The sequence below is a fragment of the Bos indicus x Bos taurus genome, chromosome 1 (genome assembly GCF_003369695.1).
Source record: "Bos indicus x Bos taurus breed Angus x Brahman F1 hybrid chromosome 1, Bos_hybrid_MaternalHap_v2.0, whole genome shotgun sequence".
Classification (NCBI taxonomy): Eukaryota; Metazoa; Chordata; class Mammalia; order Artiodactyla; family Bovidae; genus Bos; species Bos indicus x Bos taurus.
Genome location: NC_040076.1, coordinates 143,711,132 through 143,731,651, shown reverse-complemented (window position 1 = coordinate 143,731,651; position 20,520 = coordinate 143,711,132). Strand labels below are relative to the sequence as shown.

The window sequence follows — 20,520 nt, the reverse complement described above, 5'->3', positions numbered from 1 at the left end:
CCAGGGAGTAAGCGTCTTTTAATTTCATGGCTGCAGTCACCATCTGCGGTGATTTTGGAGCCCAGAAAAATAAAGTCTGACACTGTTTCCACTGTTTCCCCATCTATTTCCCATGAAGTGATGGGACCGGATGCCATGATCTTCATTTTCTGAATGTTGAGCTTTAAGCCAACTTTTTCACTCTCCTCTTTCACCTTCATCAAGAGGCTTTTTAGTTCCTCTTCACTTTCTGCCATAACGATGGTGTCATCTTCATATCTGAAGTTATTGATATTTCTCCCAGCAATCTTGATTCCAGCTTGTGCTTCTTCCAGTCCAACATTTCTCATGATGTACTCTGCATATAAGTTAAATAAGCTGGGTGACAATATACAGCCTTGACGTACTCCTTTTCCTATTTGGAACCAGTCTGTTGTTCCATGTCCAGTTCTAACTTGCTTCCTGACCTGCATACAGATTTCTCAAGAGGCAGGTTAGGTGGTCTGGTATTCCCATCCCTTGAAGAATTTTCCACAGTTTCTTGTGATCCACACAGTCAAAGGCTTTGGCATAGTCAATAAAGCAGAAATAGATATTTTTCTGGAATTCTCTTGCTTTTTCCATGATCTAGCAGATGTTGGCAATTTGATCTCTGGTTCCTCTGCCTTTTCTAAAACCAGCTTGAACAACTGGAAGTTCACAGTTCACGTATTGCTGAAGCATGGCTTGGAGAATTTTGAGCATTACTTTACTAGCACGTGAAATGAGTGCAATTGTGTGGTAATTTGAGCATTCTTTGACATTGCCTGTCTTTGGGATTGGAATGAAAGCTGACCGTTTCCAGTCCTGTGGCCACTGCTGAGTTTTCCAAATTTGCTGGCATATTGAGTGCAGCACTTTCACAGCATCATCTTTCAGGATTTGAAATAGCTCAGCTGGAATTCCAACACCTCCACTAGCTTTGTTCATAGTGATGCTTTCTAAGGCCAACTTGACTTCACATTCCAGGATGTCTGGCTCTAGGTCAGTGATCACACCATTGTGATTATCTGGGTCGTGAAGATCTTTTTTGTACAGTTCTTCTGTGTATGCTTACCACCTCTTCTTAATATCTTCTGCTTTTATTAGGTCCATACCATTTCTGTCCTTTATTGAGCTCATCTTTGCATGAAATGTTCCCTTGGTATCTCTAATTTTCTTGAAGAGATCTCTAGTCTTTCCCATTCTGTTGTTTTCCTCTATTTCTTTGCTTTGATCACTGAGGAAGGCTTTCTTATCTCTTCTTGCTATTTTTGGAACTCTGTATTCAGATGCTTATATCTTTCCTTTTCTCCTTTGCTTTTGGCTTCTCTTCTTTTCACAGCTATTTGTAAGGCCTACCCAGACAGCCATTTTGCTTTTTTGCATTTCTTTGCCATGGGGATGGTCTTGATCCCTGTCTCCTGTACAATGTCACGAACTTCATTCCATAGTTCATCAGGAACTCTATCTATCAGATCTAGGCCCTTAAATCTATTTCTCACTTCCACTGTATAATCATAAGGGATTTGATTTAGGTCATACCTGAATGGTCTAGTGGTTTTCCCTACTTTCTTCAATTTAAGTCTGAATTTGGTAATAAGGAGTTCATGATCTGAGCCACAGTCAGCTCCTGGTCTTGTTTTTGTTGACTGTATAGAGCTTCTCCATCTTTGGCTGCAAAGAACATAATCAATCCGATTTCGGTGTTGACCATCTGGTGATGTCCATGTGTAGAGTCTTCTCTTGTGTTGTTGGAAGAGGGTGCTTGCTATGACCAGTGCATTTTCTTGGAAAAACTCTATTAGTCTTTGCCCTGTTTCATTCCATATTCCAAGGCCAAATTTGCCTGTTACTCCAGGTGTTTCTTGACTTCCTACTTTTGCATTCCAGTCCCCTATAATGAAAAGGATATCTTTTTGGGGGTGTTAGTTCTAAAAGGTCTTGTAGGTCTTCATAGAACCGTTCAACTTCAGCTTCTTCAGCATTACTGGTTGGGGCAAAGACTTGGATTACTGTGGTATTGAATGATTTGCCTTGGAAATGAACAGAGATCATTCTGTCATTTTTTAGATTGCATCCAAGTACTGCATTTCAGACTCTTTTGTTGACCATGATGGCTACTCCATTTCTTCTGAGGGATTCCTGCCTGCAGTAGTAGATATAATAGTCATCTGAGTTAAATTCACCCATTCCAGTCCATTTGAGTTTGCTGATTCCTAGAATGTCGACATTTACTCTTGCCATCTCTCGTTTGACCACTTCCAATTTGCACACCGGACGAAATACAGGAAATGCAGCAGTTAAACTACTGTGGGGATGCTTTTCTCTTTTATAATCCCCTGTATTGTCTTTACAATAAAGATAGCTGGGCTACAGCAAAATTCCACTCTCCCCCACTGAATCAGGGCCCCTGGTTGTGCCAGGAGTCCCTTGTACAGGCAAGTCCTCCACCAGTCTCCAGGGCCCTGGGCTTCGGATATTGCCGTGACACCTTGGCAAAGCCAACTCTGACCCTTGTGAAAGAAAAAAATGATCCTGACACTTGTTAAAAGGGTAAGGAAGACTTTATTCAAGACTATTGCCCTTAGAGACAGACTGGGCTCAACTCCAAATTCAACAAGGACTAGGGGGATTTACAGAAAAGGAGCAGTGAGGGGCAAGTGGATGGAAAGTTACTAGGATTCCAACCTAGAGAGCATATTAAAAAGCAGAGACTTTGCCAACAAAGGTCCATCTAGTCAAGGCTATGGTTTTTCCAGTAGTCATATATGGATGTGAGAGTTGGACTATAAAGAAATCTGAGAGCGAAGAATTGATGCTTTTGAACTGTGGTGTTGGAGAAGACTCTTGAGTGTCCCTTGGACTGCAAAGAGAGCCAACCAGTCCATCCTAACGGAAATCAGTCCTGAATATTCATTAGAAGGACTGATGTTGAAGCTGAAACTCCAATACTTTGGCCACCTGATGTGAAGAGCTGACTCATTTGAAAAGACCCTGATGCTGAGAAAGACTGAAGGCAGGAGGAGAAGAGGACAACAGAGGATGAGATGGTTGGATGGCATCACCGACTCGATGGACATGAGTTTGAGTGAACTCCGGTAGTTGGTGATAGACAGGGAGGCCTGGTGTGGGGCATTTCATAGGGTCACAAAGAGTCTGACACGACTAAGCGACTGAAATGAACTGAACTGAGAAGACCTCAAGGGCGGAGGATCTTACAAACGACAGGCCAAGAATATTACATACCACTTGCGAGGGAGGGAAGAGCAACAAAATCAGACAATGAGGGTTCGCAGAGATCAGGGTGGGGATAACAACAGGATCTTTGCTGAGACTGTGCTGGTCAGGCCAAACACAGGACCAGGGTCCAGTGGGAAAGGCGTCAGAGCAGAGGCTGAGTTTGGTCTTGTCACCTCTGAGGTCTGAGATCTCGGACACACGTCTTAATGTACTTTGCAGCCCAAGCAACCCTTTGATTTCTAAAATGTCTGACTACTTGTGAGGTCTCTGTTACCTTTGGTTCCTGCCTTCTTTCCTTAAACGCTGAGAGGGAAAGGAATCAGCGCAGCCCTAGAACTCTTCTAGATTTCTCGTTTCAAAGCTTAAAATCTTCCTAATTCAAGGCAGTTTAGAGAGTTGGTGATGGACAGGGAGGCCTGGAGTGATGCTGTTCATGGGGTCGCAAAGAGTCGGACACGACTTAGCGACTGAACTGAACTGAAAGAGACCATCACTTCTAACTCACCAGCCTCGGGGCCAGGACTGGGGTCCGGGGTTGGAATTCGGGGATCTGGGTGGGGACGGGGACCTGGCTTAGGATCTGGGACCCGGGTGAGGTCTCTCGTAGCCGACTGGCGCCTCCAATCCAGTCGCCACAGAGGTACGTCAGAGCCCTGCGTCACCACCACTGCGCACGCGCAGGACGAGGCAAGCGGCTCCAGGGGCCGGTCGGAGCAGGTGGGGGAGGAGCCAAGACGCGAGGCGGAAGCCCAAGCGGCCCCACTGCACTCGTGCCGGCCCGTCCCCTCAGAGGGGGCCAATGGGCTCTCAGGACGCGCACTTAATGATGCGGGCCCCGCCCCTTGGAGACGGGCGCCGGCGTGGCCAACATCCGCCGAGGTAGCGAGAGATTTGAGAGTTCTGCCGGGGTCTGGGGTCCTGGGGGCCCGCCGCCATGAAGCTGACGCGGAAGATGGTCCTGTCCCGGGCCAAGGCCTCGGAGCTTCACAGCGTGAGGAAGCTCAACTGCTGGTGAGGACCAGAGGCCAGAGCCCGTCCCCGCGCGTCCTCCCCGCTGCCCGACAACCCTTCCCCGGACCCCTGCCCTGGGTCATGGCTGGGAAGAGCTTTCTAGAAGTGGAGACCCCTGTCCAGAACCCCCTCCAGGGGTCCCTGGAGCGGGGACCCCTGCCCGCCTCCTCTTCTCTGGAGCGGGGACTGCAAGGGCCTGCGGAGGATGCAGAGGGGTTCGGAATCTAGGAGGGGCACCTGGGCCTCACCTTCTTGGCCCATGTCTGGTCCGCCCAGCCTCTGCGAGGTGTTGCATAAGCTCAGGGGGCCTTTGGCAAAACCATTCCAGAATTTTCATCTCTCCTGACCGGGTGGTGTTTCACACACAACTCCAAACCTGCCCTCCTTGCACAGGACAATTGGAATTCCCTTGAAGACTGGCTCTTGGGCTTCTAGATGGCTATAGTGGGGCAGACAGTTCTCTGTAGAGAGGTGTCTTTTCTGAAATTGCCAGCAGCCCTGGGAGCCAAGCCTGCTGATGAGATGGGAGATCAAGGTGGCTAACACCCTTTTTAGGGCAAAGAAAGGAAACTGAGGCTCCATCAAAGTGATCTTTCAGTAAACACTGTTGTAATTGAGCCCTGGGTAGGGATGCGTTGTCCCCAGGGGACTCACTGTCTAGGAGGTAATGGTTAGAGATACAGGTGCTGTGGGGTCAGTGCAGCCTCAAAGACAGGGTGGCCAGGGCTAGCTGCACCAAGGAAGGACCAGGAGTGCTCCTGGAACTCCTGAAAGGTCTGCCCGTGTTCAATGGGGACTCCAGGCAGGGCTCCGAGCGCCTCCGTGCTCTGGACAGCTCAGGTGGCTCTCAGCCAGAAGCGGACGATCCTCCTGCTGGTGGCAGGCAGATTGACTGCAGTGAGATCTGCCTGCTCATTAGAAGCCTTTCTCTCTGCCCCACACATCTGGTATTTTGGCCACAGCATTCGTGTCATTTGTTTTCAACAATGCATGCCCTTGTTCTGCGTGAGCAGTCAGCCTTCCCCTCGGGAGGGAGGCACAACGACCACATTTCAGGCTTTCTGAAGTGTGTTTCATAAGTCATAAGTTCAGCCTTTGAACTTGTCCTGTTGCAAAGACTCCCTTGTTTATGTGTGTTAGGGAATTATCCCTGGGCACAGCAGCCTTGAGCATGAGTGAGTCTTTGTGTCCTTCAGACGGGGCAGCCTCTGCCACTGCTTAGTCTGAAGAGCAGCCACCAGCATCAAATGGTTTTGTCCAAAATCAACCTGGAAATGATTTTGGGCACCTTTGTCAGTCGTCTGAGAAAGTTTTCTTTTACTTGGTCGTTGAAATCATATACTTTTTTTTTTTCTCACTTACAGATTCTTTTTTAAAAACTCAGGTGTTTAATTTTTGGCTGCGCTGGGCCTTTGTTGCTACCTGCAGGTTTTTTCTCTAGTTGTGGCAGGTGGGGGCCACACGCTGGTTGCAGTACGCGGGCTTTTCTCATCGCAGTGGCTTCACTTGTTGCAGAGCACGGGCTGCAGGCGCGTGGGCTGCAGCTCACGGGCTCTAGAGCACAGGCTCTGTAGTTGCGGTGCACAAGCTCAGTTACACGTGCAATCTTCCCAGACCAGGGATGGAACCCATGTCACCGGCACTGGCAGGCCGATTCTTATCCACTGTACCACCAGGGGAGTCCAAAGTCGTAGACTCTTAAAGTTTGTAGACGTTTGTCATTAATTTTTGTTTTTAGTTTTTTTATTCAACTTTGACAAACTAAAAGTGCATATGTCTTTTCTCTCCCCAGGGGCAGCCGTCTCACTGATGTAAGTACCATGCTGGTCATCTCCAAATGGTCCCTGATCCCTGGGAGGAAGGTTAAGTGGACAGACCCACACCCATCCCATCCAGGTCCCCGTCCATTTGTTACTTTAGCAGCTTTAGTAAGGAAGAGCCACTTGTGAAAAGAAGTTCTGTAGCCCCAAGTTAATTCCAAAGTCCCTTCACACATCTTCCTGCAGATGAGAAGCGGGCCTCACAGAAGAGGGGGCTGATCCAGGATGCAGACCTCTCCCACCTGAGGAAGGGCCCCACGTGCTTGGTTGACTTTAGGAACAGTGCACTTGGCTTGGGGGAGGGGGGTCTTTTTAAACTTTTTTTAATAGATTCTTGGACTTCATGTCCCTAAGGAATTTCCTCTCTTCAGCCCCTTCCCTGGTCAGATCCATCTTCACCCGCTATTCCCGTGGCAGGAAGAGATGAGGGCTGGGCAGGGGCAGAGAGAGGAGCTGAGCGGAGCTGAGTGTCTGTGACTCGGTTTCTTCCCAACTCCACTCCCGACCCCAGCCCCCAGTCCTGGGATGAATGTCTCCAGCTCACACAGAGTGGGGTGCCCAGCAGTTGGTTCTTACCAACTTCTGTTTTGGAACTTGAACTGTACCTATCCTGAAAAGCAAAGTTGGACATGCTGAGAGTCGGAGCCCTCCAGAAAAGCCTGTTGCGCCTGATTCTGTAGCAGCAAAGACAAGGCAAAACACTGCTGTAACAGAAAACAGATTCAGTGCACGTGTGAAGCATCCTGACCAGACAGCTTGTTGATGTCAGGAGCCCTCTCTGGCCCCATGCCCACTGTCTGGCAGACAGACACACACATATTCGGGGCTCCACTGCTCATCAGTCTTGCAGGTTATGGGTCTTCATGGACCAGCTTGTGCCCCACTGGCCCTTTCCCCTGAGTCAGTGTTAACATGTTCTCAGGTCTAGTTTTGAGCCTGTCTCCATATCACAACAGCTCTGTTGGCAAGAAGGGGCTTCTCTCCTTTCCTTGGATGTCAGGGACAGTAGGGAGAAAGGCTGGCTGTCCATTGAGTCTCCTCACTGAGGTCCTTTGAGGATATCTACAATTAGAAATGCCCCATCTCAATGGCTGGCAGCGTTTAGTGGTAATGATGCTGGTTCGAGTTGTGGAGAGGGTGCCATCTCTCCATCAGGCAGAGGGGACGTCTGGGCTGCAGAGGGGAATGGGCTGCAAAGCCCTGCGTGTTCCTAGTCGGGAAGGGGGAGGCTCTTCCGCTTGGGCCCTTGTCAGGGGGTGGGCAGAAGCTCCCCCTGGGTTCTTTTGGCTGCTGGAGAGATGTGATGTCACATGCCAGCATCCTGTGATGATTGCAGTCACGTTCTTTTCCTTCATAGATCTCCATATGCCGGGAAATGCCCAGCCTGGAAGTGATCACCCTCAGGTACCGAACCCTTGCTGGCCACCCCTCCTAAGTCACCAGGGCTGGAAGATGAGGAGAGTGTCCAGATCCCTCCCGTGGGCTGGTTAATAACCTGAATAACTAATTATCCTTTGATAACTCCCATCCTTGGTCTGGGAGGCCTGCTTTTGCAGGCTACACCAAGGTAGCACCAGGGCTTGGTTACTCCTTAACTCTGCCCTTCTTCCAGGAGGGCACCCAGGCCTCCCCCCGAGCTTGCCTCCCCACCCCCGTCCCTGGGTCATGGGGTGCCACCCTAGGGTGGCTGTGTCTGTCCCAGCGCCCCCAGTGCCAGCCTTGTCTCCGTCCTGGTTCCATCAGTGCCCGGAGCTCTGCCAACTTCCCTGCACTGCATGGTCTGTCCTTGATAATAGTCACTCTTCCAGGGTCATACACCTTTTAACAGACTAAAGAAACCTTGAATGAGCCAAATGCTGCCTTTGGGGCTCCAGGCTCCGGGTGGGGTGGGGGCATTTGGAAGGTGAGGGAAGGAGGAAGTCTCTCCCTACCTGAACTCTGACCTACCCACTCTGGGTCTGGGGAGGAGGCTGCCCCTGCAGATGTTGGAGTGCTTTCTGCAGGTCCCCATGTGTAAACCTTGTGGAGATTGAAGCGCTGCAATGAAGGCTAACTCCTTGCTTGGCAGCTCAGAAGGTCTCAGGACTCGCCCTGTGTGTGGGGTTGCAGGCCCTGGGTCCCATGCAGGTCCTGAGACTTACCTTCCTCGTCACACTGGCCACCCTGTCCTTCCTGACCCCGCTTGTTCTTGTGCCTTCGGCGGTCACCCTGGGTGCCTTCTGCCACCCACCTTGTGCTCACCCACCTCCGGCCCTGGCCCGACAGGCTGGGGCTGGCACCTGCTTGCGGAATGAAAGAATGAATGAAGGAGTGGGCCCGGAGCCCCTCTCCCAGCCTGGGCCCAGCTCGGCCCTTGTGCCTCGGCTCCCCCAGCTGTAAGACAATGACTGTGAGCAGGGGGCGAGGAGGAGTGGATGCAGTGGGGAAGACGGAGCAGCCAGTGTGTGCAAGCGCCTGGCGTCTGCCATCACTTACCTGTGACGATTGTCAGTGAAGCTGTCGGGGATGTGCACCTAGAAGGCCTTACCTGACAAAAAAGGCCTTATCTTTCATTCCCCAAATAGTAGGAAACTTGGATCAGGTGTGGACTTAACCCCGTCTCTACCGAGCGCCATCAGGGCTCTGGGGCAAGTCCCCAGCCTCTGAGCCAAGGCCCCTTGTACCGCAGTGGTTCTCATCGCTGCGGCCCGAAGAGGGACAGTGCCCAGGGCTGTGGCCTGGACTCCTAGCCTTTCTGGAACTGGGGGGCCCCGCGGCTAAGCCACTGACCCCAGGCCGCTGGGCGGCAGTCCTGTGCAATTACATCGTTTTGGTTTGCTCTCAATGCCCATGGGTGGCAAGGCTTAGTCCGGTCTGGCTGCTCTAATGGGATTTCACAGGCATTTGTTCCTCATAGTTCAGAGGCCATAAGTCCAAGACCAGTGTCTGGTGAGGGCGCCCTGTGTCCTCACCTGGCAGAAGGTTCGGACAGCTCTGGGGGTCCATTTCATAATGGCGCTGGCCCCACTCATGGGGGCCCCACATCCTCACACCACTGCACTGGGGGTCAGGATCTCAATGTGTGGATCTGGGGACACAGTCAGTCTGTAGCAAGAGCTATGGGAGGCCATAGCCCAGTGGTCAAGGAGGGGTCTCTCGACCCCTGCCGGCTCAAGCCCTCGACCTCAAGCCTCCACCCCGACGGCCTGTGTGGCTCCCCCATCGCGAGGATCCCAGAGCCTGGGTTCACTTGTGCTGAGACGGTGGCACCCTTGTCCCGCTGCTTCAGTGACAGTGTCGGGTGTGGTGGGAGTGACCCTAGGGGTGAGTGAGGGCATCCCTGCCCAGCCCAGCCCAGCATCCAACGGAGAGTGGTCCAGACAGTCTGGCAGGACGGGCAGATCCCCCACGGCCTAAGGCTTATGGTCAGCCACCCTCCTCACACTGAGCCTGCATTCATGGCTCGTCCATCTGGGTGTGCGGGAGGTGACCCTGCTCTGTCAGCTCAAACCTGCAGGTCTCTGCCTGGTGTCTGGATGATTTCCTCTTTCCCGTTCACTCAGTTTAATTCTGTAGTTAATTCTTTTGTGAACATGGGGTTTGGAAGTTCAGTGTTCAGGTCTTGGTCGTGTGGGGCTTGAGTGGGCTTGCTTAGGTTCGTCGTGGGTTTTCCTGGCTACTGCCCATTTTGGGCTCACTGGTGTGTCCCATGGAGTCCTCAGTCCCCTGTCCTGTCGGGACTCCCACCCTGACATGGACTCCTCGCAGCCACAGCAGAGTAGGGGCTGCCGCTCCCACTGCAGCTGGAGGGTAAAGCTTTCTCTTGGGCCTGGGGGCTCCCTTGCCCTCCACCCTAAGGTGAGGGCAGGTGGGCACCAGCAGGCAGTGCTCGTCTGCGTGGTGGGGTGGGGGCCCTGGACCGGCGCTGACGGCCGCGTCCACGCAGTGTCAACAGCATCTCCAGCCTGGAGCCTGTGAGCCGCTGCCGGCAGCTGAGTGAGCTGTACCTGCGCAAGAACCGCATTCCCAGCCTTGCAGAGCTCATCCACCTGAAGGGCCTCCCGCGCCTGCGGGTGCTCTGGCTGGCCGAGAACCCCTGCTGTGGCACCTGCCCCCACCTCTACCGCATGACCGTCCTGCGCACTCTGCCGCAGCTGCAGAAGCTGGACAACCAGGGTGGGTGTCCTTATATCCCCCTGCCCCCATCACAGGTGCAAGAGAGGCCGGCCTCCTGAGGGCTGAGCCACCTCTCCAAAGGGGACCGCACTGAGCCGAGGGAACAGCCAGGCTGGGCCGGGTGGGCTCATGTGCAGTGAGGCCACTGATGCTTCTGCACCACCCCCCAGCTGTGACGGAGGAAGAGGTGTCCCGGGCGCTGATGGAGGGAGAGGAGGTCACGGCCCCCAGCAGAGAGGACTTGGGGAGCGGCCCACCCGAGCTGTCCTATACCCTGAGTGCTGTGGACGCTGCCACTGAGACGACACAGGATCCTCTGAACCTCGGCAAGGGGGAGGCCAGGTGTGGCCCGTGGGCCTCCCCAGCCCTCCCGCAGCTGCACTTCTGGGACTGGGGGTGGGGGTGTGTGTGCTTGTTTCTGGTCTGGCTCTGGTCCCCAGCCTGGTGTCAGCTGCATGGCTGAGAGAAGACCCAGGGCAGGGAGCTCTGCCAAGTGCAAGACCAGCCCTCCTGGGGAGCAGTGGACTCGGGCGGTGAGCTGGTGGAGGTATGGGGCCGGCTGCGCCGAACGGAAGCCCTGTGACCCTGGCCACCCGAGCCACTGGTCAGGAGTCCTGGGGATGACAGGGTGTGCGGGCCGAGGAAGGGCCCTTTCTGACCCACAGGGTACCTCAGCTGATGGCTGTTTATGGGCAGAAACTGGACGTGGGGAACATGGTGAAGACCACTGTTCTCAGTGGGGCACAGGCCAGGCATCCACTCGCAAATGAGGGCCACCTGCTGGCTCTCCTACAGCATGGCAGGAGGGCGCGTGGCTGTCCCTCAGCATGGGAGGAGGGCGTGTGCCTCTCCCACGTGGCAGGAGGGGATGTGGCTCTCCCGTGGCGTGGCAGGAGGGCACATGGCTCTCCCATGGCCTGGCATGAGGGCATGTGGCTGCCCCACAGCGTGGCAAGAGGGGGCGTGGCTCACCTGCAGTGTGGGAGGAGGGTGCATGGCTGCCCCGTGGCGTGGCGGGAGGGCGTGTGGCTCTCCCGCGGCATGGCGGGAGGGTGCATGGCTGTCCCTCAGCGTGAGAGGAGGGTGTGTGCCTCTCCCACGTGGCAGGAGGGCGTGTGGCTGTCCCGCGGCATGGCAGGAGGGCACGTGGCTGCTCCACGGTGTGGCAGGAGGGGACATGGCTCTCCTGCGGCGTGGGAGGAGGGCGCGTGGTTGTCCAGTGGCTAGTGGGAGGGGGGCGTGGCTGTCCCGTGGCATGGCGGAAGGGGACGTGGCTCTCCTGCGGCATGGGAGGAGGACGTGTGCCTCTCCCACGTGGCGGGGCAGGGGGTGGCTCTCCCGCGGCATGGGAGGAGGGCCCGTGGCTGCCCCACAGCGTGGGAGGATGGCACGTGGCTCTCCTGCAGCGTGGCGGGAGGGGGCGTGGCTCTCCTTCAGCATGGTAGGAGGGCACGTGGCTGCCCCGTGGTGTGGCGGGGAGGGCACGTGGCTGCCCCACGGCGTGGTGGGAGGGGAGCGTGGCTCTCCCGTGGCATGGAAGGAGGGCGCGTGGCTGCCCCACAGCGTGGGAGGATGGCACGTGGCTCTCCTGCAGCGTGGCGGGAGGGGGCGTGGCTCTCCTTCAGCATGGTAGGAGGGCACGTGGCTGCCCCGTGGTGTGGCGGGGAGGGCACGTGGCTGCCCCACGGCGTGGTGGGAGGGGAGCGTGGCTCTCCCGTGGCATGGAAGGAGGGCGCGTGGCTGCCCCACAGCGTGGGAGGATGGCACGTGGCTCTCCCGCGGCGTGGCGGGAGGGGGCGTGGCTCTCCCGTGGCGTGGGAGGAGGGCACGTGGCTGCCCCACGGCTGGCAGGAAGGTGCGTGGCTCTCCTTCGGCGTGGCGGGGAGGGGGCGTGGCTCTCCTGCGGCTTGGCCAGAGGGCACGTGGCTGCTCCGGCGGCGTGGGGGGAGGGCGCATGGCTGTCGCCTGGCAGGGGTTAGCTGCAGGCCCCCCTCCATGTCCGGGGCTCATATGTCGTGTGTGTTAGTGCCCCATCCTGTGTGAGCTCCAGGGGGAGGGAGGTGACCCCAGGGCTGAGAAAAGTTGTGCTGCCACACCCCTCTGTCCACTGCTCCCAACCCCCAGAAGCAGAGTCTGGAGTGGCGGTTTCCCTGCAGATGGGTAGGGTCTACTTTTAGGAGTCTTTTCCTCCCTGTGCCCTGGGGTGCCGGGCCCGGACCCACAGATGTGTGGACAGCGAGGGCTGGGCTCCAGTTGCCTCCGGCCTCACTCCCCGCTGTCCTCCTCCTGCCAGCAGCGACCAGGGGCAGCTTGGCCTGAAGCCCACCTCCCGGGACCAGTTTCCTCCGTTCTCACAGCAGGAGGCCGCAAGCAGTCGCTCGAGCAAGGTGAGTGTGATGAGGCCACCTGGTGGGAGATGGCCCTGGTTCCCCCTCCACAGAGTGTGGACACTGGGGGCTGAGAGCTGAGGGACGGGGCTGGAGACACTGCAGTGACGCGCAAAGCCAGGCCCCAGCGGGTGGGAAGCCAGCCATCTGGATCCAGTGTCTGTGTCCAGATGTAAGCTGGTCGGACATGGCAAGCAGAGAGGGGGTGCCTTTGTGGGCAGTGGGGTCCCCAGCGCAGGGGGCTGTGCTGAGGGCGGTCCTGGGGGGTGGGAAGGTCACTGTGGCAGTGCTCAACCCAGAGAGATTGCTGCTTGGGAAGAGCCCTCCCGCCTGCTGTTGGAAGTGGGGATGCTCTAGTAGGGGCAGGGGCAGGGTGGTATCCCTATGCGGGGACCATGCAGCGGGCCCCTGGGCTCCACAGGCTTCCTTGTGAGGATCACGGGTGTTGGCTGAACGTAGGGGGCAGCCGGGGTACATCAGTGAAGACCAGCTCCCTCCAGGGTCTCCTCCATCTGCTGCTCGAGTCACTGTGTCTTGTGTCTGGGCTTGTCCCTGCTCACAGGCCGCCCTACCCCTGAAGGGCGGAGCCATTTCTCCCTCTGTGTCCTCTGGCCGGCACAGCAGCTTCCCTGTGTGCCCCCACCTGCCAGCAGGTTCAGAGTCATCCCCTGACCAGTCTTTGGCAGGGAGAACTTGGAGAGGACCTTGCCACCCGGGCACGGGGGGGCGGGGGCTGTCAGGACTGGGGTCTGTGGGGGCGGACGGGACCCCTGGCACCTGCTCCAGCCCCTGCTCGGCCTGACCCATGCCATAGGGTGCTGTGACCTCCCTGTGGGCTCACAAAGGCTGGCGCTACGTCCAGGCAGGGCTGCCCGAAGCCACAGCAGGGCCTCCCTGACTCATTTGTGCAGCGATGGCTTGAAATGGGCACAGAGTTCACCAGAGGTGCAGAGTCGGACACACTGAGGCCCGTCCCCACCAGAAGGCGTCCCCCCAGGGCTGTGGTGGGTGTGACCGTGGGCCGAAGGCCAGTCCAGAGAGCAGTCAGTGGGCCTGTGGCCAGTCTCCCTCCCCTGGCCCCACCCCAGTGGGCCACTGCCCCTGGGACCACAGCCTGCTCTTGTGCAAGCTGGCTGTGTGGGACAGCTCCGGGTCCCTGCACACACCTTCCACACATTTCAGGAGGAGCCCGAGGTGTGTACTGTCGCGGGTGGCAGGTCTGCCCAGCGGCTGGGCTGAGGCCAGGAGCTCCCACCCCACCCCCATGGCAGGGCCTCTGCCGAGGAGAGTGGACCAGGGACTGAAGGTTCTGGTTCAACTCCGTGCCTGCCATAGATACATACAGAAGATTATCACACCTGCTCAAGCAAGATGCTTGCTCTGAAAGCAGAGGACAGAATGGTCTGGCCCTGCTTGCAGGGGTCCCTGTGGTCACCCAGGCTGGGTGACCCTGAGGCATCCAGCCCCCCACAAGCTTCTGAGTGCGGGTGCTGGTGGCCAGGAAGACCTGGGGACACGGGGAGCTAGCGAGATTTGAGGGAGCAGGAGCCTTAGGGCATTGCAGAGGCCAGGGGCCAGCATCCCAAGCGTGTCCACATAGGCCACGTGCTCTGGCTTGTGGCCATCCCTCCAGTCATCCCACAAGAAGGATCAGCTCAAATAGCCTTTTTGTGTAAAATCCTTCCCGGATTTTCCCAGTAGAAGTGGCATTTCTCTGCTCAAATGCAGATGGGACCCGGGTGTGGTTGTGTGGACACGTGTGCATGTCACACACTAAGCCCATGTGCATTTGAGCACATGTTACTGAGCACCTGCTTCTGGTCTCCGCTCCATCACTGACCAGCTGTGTGATGAAGGCCTGTTACTCAGCCTCTCTGGGCCTTGGGGCTGTGAGCAGGAGGTGACCTAGGAAGTCCCTGCAGGTGGCGAGTGCTGTACCCCAGCCACGGCCACGGCTTCCATCCGCCTGGGTCTGTCTGGAAGGCTGCCCCCTGAAGGCTGTGCTCTGGTGATGTGTGTGGTGTGGGTGGCCCAGCGTCACAGGCGTGGCGCTCAGGCAGTGACTCTCTGTGTCCCCAGAACAATATCCTGATGGCCATCCTGATGCTGCTGCGAGAGCTGGACATCGAGGGACTGGAGGCCGTCCACCAGACCGTGGTCAGCCGGCTCCAGGCCCTGCACAAGCGGGAGTTGCAGGAGGACATGGAGTGACCCCAAGTCAGCGGGACCCTGCACTGAAGCCCAGTGTCTTCCCGAACCTGGGAAGGGGGCTCCCAGCTGCAGCCTCTGCTGGCCAACCCCAGGCTGAGCCCAGGCACAGGGCTGCATCCCTGGGAAGCCGGGCTCTTGTTGCAGATGGCACCCGGCAGGGGCAGGAGAGGCTGCTGGGCAGACCGCCCTGCGCCCTCTGCTGGGAGGGTCGTGGCTGGTGCCTCCTGTCTCCTAGGACCACCTTCGTGTGGCTCCTCCTCAGGGTGGGCTTTGCGGCCGTCCTCCTAATAAATGCTTTCCCGAAGTCTGGTGTGGGAGCAGGCATGTCCTCCGTGACAGGTTCACTCTTGTTAAGGTGACGGCATTACTCACGTGTTTTCTCCATGCCAGTTGTGACTTGGTCACAGGATGGATTTCTGTCAACCGCAGGGAACTTCCAGAATGAAGGCAGCGTAGGGACAGGCCGCCTGCCGCCTCCAGGACGTCTTGTCTGTGGGGCACTTTGTGTCCCTTGTCGAGAGCCCCACACGACGCAGGAGCCTATGCTGCCCCTGCGTGAGGGGCTGGATGACAGGGAGCCGGTCAGAAGCAGCAGCTGCATGGGAAGGGACAGCTTCTAGAAACCATGCCTTAGGTTTTCTTCCATTGGGAAGCGTCGCTGGCAGGGAAGCCGCAGTCCCAGGGGCTGTCCTGGGGCCACAGTGGGAGGAGGGGCCATCTGAGCCTTTAGGGAGTGCCTGCCTATTCTTGCTGGGGTGGAAGTGGCAGGCACTGGCATCCAGTGGGAAGCTGGGGGTGCACAGACCCAAGGGGGGATGGCTGAGCACCTGGAAGACCCCTGACTCTGGGAAGAGGGAGCTGCACCCACTGAGGCTCGTCTCCCCTGGGAGCCCCGGGGAAGGCGTGGTTCATCGGTGGGGCCCCCTGTAGTTCTCAGGGAAGGGGTGGGCTCTGGCCTTGGGAAGTGGGGACTCGCCATGTGGGGGCATCCAGAACGGATGGCCTCTGCCATGCACGTGCCTTCTCTTGTAATTATGAGATGTTGGATGCTCCCAATAAAGTCCATCCTGGTGAGAACAAGCTGGGTGTGTTTGTGTGATATTAACACCCTCCTCCCCGCCCACCGGGCACCTCTCACACCCACCACCCCAGCCCCATGTCCTGGTACACCTCAGTCGGGGACCCTTGACTTGCACCCTGGTTGGAATGAATACCCGCATTAGCCCCTTGACTCTGCATCACCCCCACCTCTCACCTTCTCTGACTCCTTAGTCACGGCCTCCCATCAACTCACTGGGTCCCACTCACAGCCACCTGCCTACTTAGTGCTCTTTTGAAGCCCTCAGGCTGGACTGAGGACAAAGCGCTTCTGGCCCTGGCCTGGATCCCAGGCCTCTGATCTGTAATGTTCACGTCACAGCCCTACTCTGAGCTTGTCCCCAGGTGACACTGAGAGCAGGGTTTCTGAGCAAAGCAGGTGTTAGCATTACACCCGTGAGTGTGTCCTGCTGGTCCCAGTTATGGAGGGGAGGGCTGAGACCCAAGAGGGCACACTGTTCATCTGAAGCGCTCGTCAGTGTCGCTGCAGGTCAGCCACACGCCACGTGCTCCCTGTGAGCTGCTGCGCAGGAACGAGGGCAGTCACTATCTCAGACCCCACCTCGGGGTCCACCGAGCCAGTTGCTAGCATGCTGCGTGGAGGGCCCAACACTCATCTGGCAGGACAAGTGGGGTCTGGGCCTGACCTGGCTGTGGCACTGACTGGGCCAGGCCACAGTGCAGCCAGAGCCAGGGGATGGCTGGTGTCCCCCGACCAGAGCCTCCCACGTGGAGGTGACATCGCATCTTAGACTGTCAGGTGGGTGGGGACCCCCAGAGCCCCTACAGCACAGTTTTGAGCTGCAGCCCCTCCCTCTGCCCTGCCCCACCCCCACAGTGAGTCAGAAGGGGAGCTGAGTTCTGGGGAGACACTCTCAGGGTGCCCTCTGATCGTGTTGACTGGGGGCACCTTCCAGAAGGAGCAGGAGGGAACACGCCTTCCAGGGGCCACTGACCCACCATGTCCCCAAGCCCAGGGCTGCTCCGTTTGCTGGAGGACGCTGGGCCACCCTCTGATAGTCGTCCCCTGGGGCAGCACTCGTCGGTGCCTCCGTCCCTGAACCTGGGGGACACTCACAGGTCCCCCATCAAACCGTCTGGGAAACCAGACAAGAAAGGGGCCCTGCTGCCAGCATCCTCCCAGGACAGGGGTTCTCCAGGGCACTGTGATTGGACAAGGGCTCCAGGGTCTTCCTGGGAAGCCTGTGGTTCCAAAGGGACCCCCCAAAGCCTGGGAGGACCTGGGTATGCCGTGCAGGCAAGATGCAGCCGTGGCACTCGCCAGATCTCGGGCCAAGAAGAGTGCCAGCCCAGCTGGGAGTGGCAGTGCACGGTGGCCCAGTTGAGTGAGGCCAACGGTACTGCCAGCATGAGAGTCGTGTCTGCCCTGTGCTCCTGTAGCCACTCAGCCGGGGCACACAGGCACGTGGGAGCCTGAGCTGGGTCCGCACTCCACTGTCACCGACCTGAGAGTCTTCACACTTGTTCAACAAGGGGCCTGCTCCCTGGGAAGTCGGTGTCTTTCTGCTTCTGAGGACTGTCACTTTTGACATTAGGAAAAAGCACTGTTTCTGCATAAAGGCAAAGCTGCCCATCACAGCATCATGCAAGAGAGGTGGGTGGCCACAGCTCGGCCTGAGGAGCCCCACAGATACCCCTCCCCCTCCTCGGGGGACTGGTGGGTGGGGCAGGGTTGAAGAGACAAACCTATGAACCTTAGCCAGGCCAGGGGTGTAGTGTCTGAATCAACACTTCCTCAAGATGTCAACAAGTGGGAAAGCCAAGACAGTATCACTCACCGTCCCCACATACCCAGTGGGTGGGACTGCTGACAGATGAGGACCCTGACGTGTGGGCACCCCAACTCGACCATCAGACTGAGACAGACACTGCCTGCGGCCTTGATGTCCCCTGGCCGGACTCTCCAGGGTCTGCAACAGAGTCTGAGGGCCTCCCCCGCCCCCTGCACTTAGGCCCTCAGGGGAGGTCCCTCCCACTGCCCCGTCGGAGTGCACCTGCGCGGGAGCCTCTGGAACGATTACCCAGAAACACTGTCCAGCACCTGCTGAGCCTGCCGCCGGCAGGATTACAGAGAAGGGCTCTAGTTAAACCTGCTGCACAAACGTCTGCTTCGGTGGATACTGTTCCAAGTTCCATCACCCCCGCAAGAATGACTCATGGGCTGCCTTCCCTGGAAGCCTCGCAGAAATAGCAGGGTTTGGTAGGGCCTGAAATAATAGTCTTCACATCGTAAGAAAGAGCTCAAGAATGCTGAGACAGAAAAACAATGCACTTGTGGTCGCGTGCGTCCCAGAGCCTTTCCTGACTGCCTCCCCAGTGGGCACCAGGCTCAGGGAGGGGGTGTGGCTTGTGGAGAGCTGCCCTGGGCCTGGGGGCAGCTGTCAGTGTTGAGAGGGGCTCTGGGTTCAAACGCTCCCCTCCTTTCCCAGCGGGGTGGCCCTAGACCAAGGGGGCAGAGCAGGAGTTGTGGACATGGGGGGTTCAGGCTGCTTCCCAAGGCGGGTAGGGTGATTGCTCCTGCTCTCTGGACCACGGGAACACATGCCCAGCACGCCTGTGTGCAGCAGACCTCACTCAGCCCCTCCCAGGCTCCTCCTCAGCCTCAGGCAGCCAGAGGGTGATACATGACCTCTGGCTCACCCTGCTCCTGGGCCCGCAGCCCCTCAGTCAGCTATGTCCTCTGTGGCGTGTCCTTGGCTGTACACACCACCCCACCCTGTTCTGAGAAACTGCAGCGCACACACTCCCTGCAAGTGAAGCCCACGCTTGTTGTCTGGGGGAGGGGGTGGGATTCTCAGGTGCCCCAAGGTCCTGACCCCTGGTGTGTCCACCAGATAAGACCCCACCCCTAAGTGGGAGGGCAATCTGAGTGTGGATATGCTGCCTTATACGGCCAAGGTGAAGAGTTCACAGATGTAGTGAAGGCCCTCATCAGGTGGAAGTGAAAAGTGAAAGTTGCTCAGTCGTGTCCAACTCTGTGACCCCATGGATTATACAGTCCATGGGATTCTCCAGGCCAGAATACTGCAGTGGGTAGCCTTTCCCTTCTCCAGGGGATCTTTTCAACCCGGGAATCAAACCCAGGTCTCCTGCAATGCAGGCAGATTCTTTACCAGCTGAGCCACCAGGGAAGCCCCTCATCAGGTGACTCTGCCTTAATGACAGGGGGTGTCCTGGTGGGCTTGCCCTGATCAGGTGACCTCAGTCCCCCTGACAGGCATCCTCAGATCAGGGCTAAGAAGGCTGTGGTCCCTCCCTCCCTGAGCTCAGGAGCAGCAAACACTGGAATTCTGTCAACAGGCAGCTCCTGAGGTCCTGGTGAGACCCCTTTGCTTGGGGAGCCCAGGGCTGGCTGAGAGGAGGAAAGCGGGTGACGGGGAGGAGCAGAACAGCGGTGGGGCTGGACCCCTAGGCTCTCCTGCAGCTGCTACAGTCTCACCCTCTGCTTCCCAGCTGCAGGTCAGGTGGCCGGTGGCACCGCTGACGTCTTTCGGCCTGGGAGGCAGCTCCCTATGTGCCCCGCACTGGCACGCCCCAGGGAGGAAGGCTGAGTGGCTTCAAGGAGGCAGATGGCAGGCCTGGAGGAAGTGTCCTAGCTGGCAGAGGCCAGTATGGGGCCAGGTCCTCCCCTGCTGCTGAGGCAACTGCTGCCTGCCAGGATGCCACGCTGGCCCAGGCACTGCCCAGTGCTGGCTTCACCCGCGCCCAGCTCCCCTTGACCCCTGCAGTGATAGGGCCCGGGCCACCCCAGGACACCCAGTGCCCAGCCTGGAGAAGCGATAAAGAGCCTGCGAGGCCAATATTCCAGGGTTTTACCAGGATCTGTAGACTCTGCACATTTAAGCAAAACCAATCCGAAAACCCTGGAAAAAGCCAGGGTCTGTGGGGACATGAAGGAACCAGAGAAGTGGGCACCAGCCTCAGCCTTAGAGCCGGTCAGCCATTTGAGACCTGACCAGGAGGCCCTCCAACCCGGGGACTCCCAATTGGGCCTGTGGACCCTCCGAGGTCAGGGCCTCCCAAAAAACCTCACCTGACCTCTGTGGGTGCCAAGGGCAGGAGTGCGGGCAGGGCAGCCCTGGACGAAGTGCCCAGGTAACTGCTGTGGAAACATATGGGTAGGCAGCCTGCTCAGAGTGACAGGGACCCACCAAGCACAGCTGTGTGGTCCACATCCAGCTTGTCCTCCTCTCGGCGCCTCGGTGCTGGCATCTGCTGTGGAGCCAGGCACTCCCGCAAGCCAGGGACTTCCAGGGGTCAGCCCACCCATAGCCCCCAGTGGTGACAAGTGTCTAGCTGCCTCTCAGCCCCCCAGATCCCCCACCAGTGTCTCCTGGGTGGTCCCTCCCACCACCACCTGTCCCAGGGTCCTTGGCTCTGCTTCTGAGACCCCAGCCCAGGCAGAGTCAGACTCAGAAGTCCTCCCACGCCTGGCATGGGGGTCAGGTCACCACACAGACAGGGGTGAGGGGCTGTTGGTTCAGGAAGGGGTATGGCCCCAGAGAACGCATGTCCCTGAGACAGCCTCAGCCCAGGGGCCAAAGGAGGACCCCAGACTCATGCATACAGGTGGGGGG

General features: G+C 57.7%; 1 protein-coding gene across 2 annotated transcripts; it reads left to right on the top strand.

Moving 5' to 3' along the window:
- The first annotated feature begins 3,968 nt into the window (after positions 1-3,968).
- On the top strand, positions 3,969-15,904 carry CFAP410 (cilia and flagella associated protein 410). 2 transcript variants are annotated; one of them, XM_027547412.1, is made up of 7 exons: positions 3,969-4,251; positions 6,044-6,062; positions 7,429-7,475; positions 9,997-10,226; positions 10,397-10,568; positions 12,523-12,613; positions 14,693-15,904. In XM_027547412.1, the coding sequence occupies exons 1-7, from the start codon at positions 4,175-4,177 to the stop codon at positions 14,822-14,824; spliced, it is 768 nt and encodes a 255-aa protein (XP_027403213.1). In that variant the 5' UTR covers positions 3,969-4,174; the 3' UTR covers positions 14,825-15,904. The 2 variants fall into 2 exon arrangements, with proteins under 2 accessions (XP_027403213.1, XP_027403203.1); XM_027547402.1 differs by having other exon boundaries at positions 12,520-12,613.
- The last annotated feature ends 4,616 nt before the right edge of the window (positions 15,905-20,520 follow it).